The sequence below is a fragment of the Propithecus coquereli genome, unplaced genomic scaffold (assembly GCF_000956105.1).
Source record: "Propithecus coquereli isolate 6110/MARCELLA unplaced genomic scaffold, Pcoq_1.0 Scaffold30, whole genome shotgun sequence".
Lineage (NCBI taxonomy): Eukaryota > Metazoa > Chordata > Mammalia > Primates > Indriidae > Propithecus > Propithecus coquereli.
In genome coordinates this window covers 5,386,396-5,390,827 of record NW_012148619.1, presented here as the reverse complement: position 1 = coordinate 5,390,827, position 4,432 = coordinate 5,386,396, and the positions used below count along the sequence as shown (strand labels likewise).

General features: G+C 30.8%; 1 protein-coding gene across 2 annotated transcripts in view; it reads left to right on the top strand.

The window, feature by feature from the left end:
- The window catches only part of ELP4 (elongator acetyltransferase complex subunit 4), a 297,140-nt gene that overhangs the window by 72,649 nt on the left and 220,059 nt on the right, over nucleotides 1-4,432 (top strand). For both annotated transcript variants that reach the window (XM_012649655.1, XM_012649656.1), the window contains exon 4: nucleotides 4,220-4,351. In XM_012649655.1, coding sequence (XP_012505109.1) covers nucleotides 4,220-4,351 — 132 coding nt within the window. The remainder of the gene's footprint in view (nucleotides 1-4,219; nucleotides 4,352-4,432) is intronic.

Here is a 4,432-nt window from a genome sequence, read left to right as displayed (position 1 = left end):
AGTCTTATATATACATATGAAGAATGAAGCCAGATTAAATTATAGATCCTTGGATCCTTCACACACTTGAACCTCCTAATATTAGTACTCTTTCTACTGTATCATGACCTAGGGAATAGCATAGATATATTTCTGAAAGATTATTAATTATATATAGGTGGTACCATATCTATATGAAAAATAGCTATAGTAGTATATTTTATAGAATTTCAGTTAATTGTATATAGAATTGTCTCATCTCCCTCAGTTTTGACCTTATCAAAGAGGGCATCCCTGACCACTTTTATCAAAATAGAGCCCCTGCCTTCTTTCCTTGCTCCACTTTTCTACATTTATTATGATGTGACCTATTATATATTTATTTTTTATTCCTCTCCAAATAAAATGAAAGCTTATTATAGAGGCAATATAGCCTGGCGATTGAGAACATACACTCTGGAGTAGGACTACTCAAATTCCCATCTCTATCTATCTATCTATGTACTATTTATTTATTAATAGACAGGGTCTCACTCTGTCACCCAAGCTGGAATGCAGTGGAGCAAACATAGCTTGCTGTAGCCTCAAACTCCTAGGCTCAAGCAGTCCTCCTGCCTCAGCCTCCCAAGTAGCTGGGACTACCGGTGCATGCCATCACACTCAGCTATTATTTTCTAATGTTTTTGTAGGTACAGGGTCTCACTATGTTGCCCAGGCTGGTCTCAAATTCCTGGGCTCAAGTAGTCCTCCCACCTAGGCGTCCCAAAGTGCTGGGATTACAGGCATGAGCCACTGCGCCCAGTCCTAGCTCCATCTTTTACGAGCTCTGTGGCCTTGGGCAAGTTTCTTAACCTCTTTATATTTTCGTTTCTCATTATATAAAAAGGAGATGATAATAATAGTACCTACCTCATAAGTTTATTATGAACACTGAATTAACATATCTAAAGCACTTAGAAAAGTACCTGGATTAGGTTTAGCACTGTATGTGTGTACTCTTGTTATTGTTACTTAGTTTGTTCAATGCTATATCTATAAAACCTAGACCAGGACTTAGCACATAGTAGAGTCTCAATAAATAATAATTTCAACATAACTGATACTTTAATCTTATAAAAATGTAAGAACTCTTACCTCTTGCCATATATAAAAATTCATTTTAAATATATCAAAGACCTAAATGTAAGAAATAAAACTCTTATAAGAAAACATAGGAATAAATCTTCATGACTTTGGATTAGGTAACAGTTTCTAATATATAACACCAAAAACATAAGCAACAAAAGAAAAAAACAGATGAATTGGACTTTATCAAAATTAAAAAACTTTTGTTCATCAAAGGACATTGCCAAGACAGTGAAAAGACAACCCACATAATGGGAGAAAATACTTACAAATAATATATCTGATAACATCTACTATGCGGAATAAATGAAAGAATCTCACAACTCAATAAAAAGATAAACAATCCATTTTAAAAATGGGATCAGAGTATGAAAGACATATTTCCCAAGAAGATATACAAATAGCAAAACTAGCGCGTGAAATGATGTTCATCATCATTGTCGTTAGGAAAATGCAAATCCAAACCATATTGGGAAAATGCAAATCCAAACCATATTGAGATACCGCTTCATACCCACTAGGATAGCTATTAAAAAATAATAATGACAGTTGTTGGTGAGGATGTGGACAAATTGGAACCTTCATATATTGTTGGTTAGAATGTAAAATGATGCAACAACTTTGGAAAACATTTTGGTAGTTCCTCAAATAGTTAAATGTAGTTACCCTATGACCCCGCAATTCCAATCCTTGGTATGTACCCAAAAGAATGAAAAACACATTCACACAAAAATTTGTGCCTGATTGTTTATAGCAGCATTATTCATGATAACTAAAGATGGAAACAATCCATATGTTCATCAAGTGATGCATAGATAAGCAAAAGGTCGTGTATCTATATAATGGAATATTATTTGGCCATAAAAAAAGATGAAGTACTGATACATGCTGCAACATAGATGAGCATTGAAAACATTATGCTAAGTGAAAGAAACCAGACACAAAAGATCACATATTTTATGATTCCATTTATGTGAAATGTCCAGAATAGATTAATCCATAGAGACAGCAAGCAAATTAGTGGTTGCCAGGGGTTAGAAGAAGAGGGAATATGGAGTGATTCCTTAATGGGTATGGAGTTTCTTTTGGGACTGATGAAAATATTCTAGAACCAGATAGTGGTTGCACAACTCTGAATATACTAGAAACCACTGAATTTTATACTTTAAAATGATGAATTTTAAATTATTTAGTTATGTGAGTTTTATCTCAATTTAAAATATATGTACACATATAAGAAAACATAAATTTTATGTGCACATTAATTGTTAAAGTGTACTTTCTATACATCTTTTGAAAATTTTTATGTTTAAGAGAATGAATGTTTTATCAATACTAAAATTGAGATCATTATAACTTTCACGATACATAAAAAGTTTTTAATATGGTGAAATGTCCACTATGGGAGTAGATACATATTTAATAAAATAAATGAATATATGCTTATCTTTTTAATAATGTCATCTTGTTTAGCTATGTTATCCATATTAATAAGATGTCTCTAATATTTTATTTTAGGACTATTTCTTTAATATTATACACATTAATGTAAGAATATTTCTTTTCAAAATTGGCATATTTTAAATAATGAGACTGGCATAAATTTTAAAATATGTACCATCTCTATTGAAAAGATTAATTTTTCAAATGTTTGTTGTTTTTGTTGAGTTGTGGCCTACCTTGTAATAACTATTACTAAGTGTCCCTGGGGTTGAAAAAGATTTTAATATTTTGTGCTAAATATTGCCAAATATTGCCAGTACAAAAATGTGTAGCTCTGAGTAATGATTAAGACAATTATTTGACTGACTTCTCATAATCTAACACTTAGTTGATTCTTAATATGTGGCAAGCACCAATCTCTGCATTTTACATGTTTAACATATTTATTCCTTACCAAAACCTATTAAAGTGAATACTGTTATCTCCATTTTTCAGATGATGAATAGAGACATAGATAGAGAGTCCTAATAGGTGGTCAAGGTAACCCAGACACAGCTACTAGTGCATAGTCAAGATTTGAACCCATAAATTCTGGTTGCAGAATTCAAACTTGTAACCACTATGCTGTATTACACTATACTCCCTCACAAATATTTATTTCCATTGGAAAAAGAAGATACTAATGCCTTGCTAGGAATAATGGATTCAGAGCTTAAATGATATAACTGGTTTCTAATACTGGCATAAATTAAAAGGTAAATCCACTTTTAGGAGGTACCTAAAATATGTAATAGCTAATGTATTTTTCAGCTGATTAGTTCACATAATTCTAAGCTTAAGTAAATTTGATCTTGAAAAGTAACAGTTGTAACTTAGACTAATTTATAACATAGCACAAGATTATGTTTACTAATCCAGTGTCCCACATTATCTTTATGATCCTGTCTTATAATAAAAAATAAAACAATTATTGCATGTGCTTTTTTTCTTCCAGATACTTACATATTTTTTTCTTTGAATTATTTTCGTAGTACCTCCTTACGAAAACACGTTTCTGTGGTTTTTGTAGTCACTCAGTAGGTCCCCTTCTAAAATTAATAAATTAGAATTCAGTGTCTCATCATTTAATCAGGAATTTTAAATTCTATTTTTATTGTTAAAGAAGAGAGATAAGCTTGCAGATGCTAAACTAACATTTGATATGGGTTATTCTTAGTTGTTGCTTACTCGTTGTTTCAGTGAATGAGTTTTTTGACTTCTAGAGTTACAAATCAGCAAACAGATTGTGCACATGATTTATTTTTACCTTGTGGCAAACATAACAGTAATTACATGTAATACTTAAGTGTAAATTCCATACTTTAAGTATGTAAATTTTTTAAAAATGAGCATAGCCTCTTGTTGGAATAGCAATTGATTTTTGTGAGTATAGATATTAGAATATTTTCTTTAAAATCTAGTTCATTGCTAAAAAATTAAACTTAACATTTAATATTACATCTGTTTTCTCTGTTTTAGAAATATCTATATTGTTATGAGTTTGTGCTTACGTCAATTATAAGGCATCAATTTTCAGTACATTGGAAAGTTCTAGTGTTGCTAAATTTATGATTTAAGAAAATTGTCATATTTTTACCACAGATCTTAATAATGTGTCATTTTGTTTTCTTAGGAACTTCCAGCACCATTACTTGATGATAATTGTAAAAAAGAACTTGATAAAGATGTATATAATCATAAAACACCAGAATCTAATGTTAAGATGAAAATAGCTTGGCGTTACCAGTTATCACCCAAGATGGAGGCAAGTCAACATACAAACTGTTTCTGATATTTGCAAATGTGTTTTTCACTTTATAGAATCTCTTATGATATATCTATTATT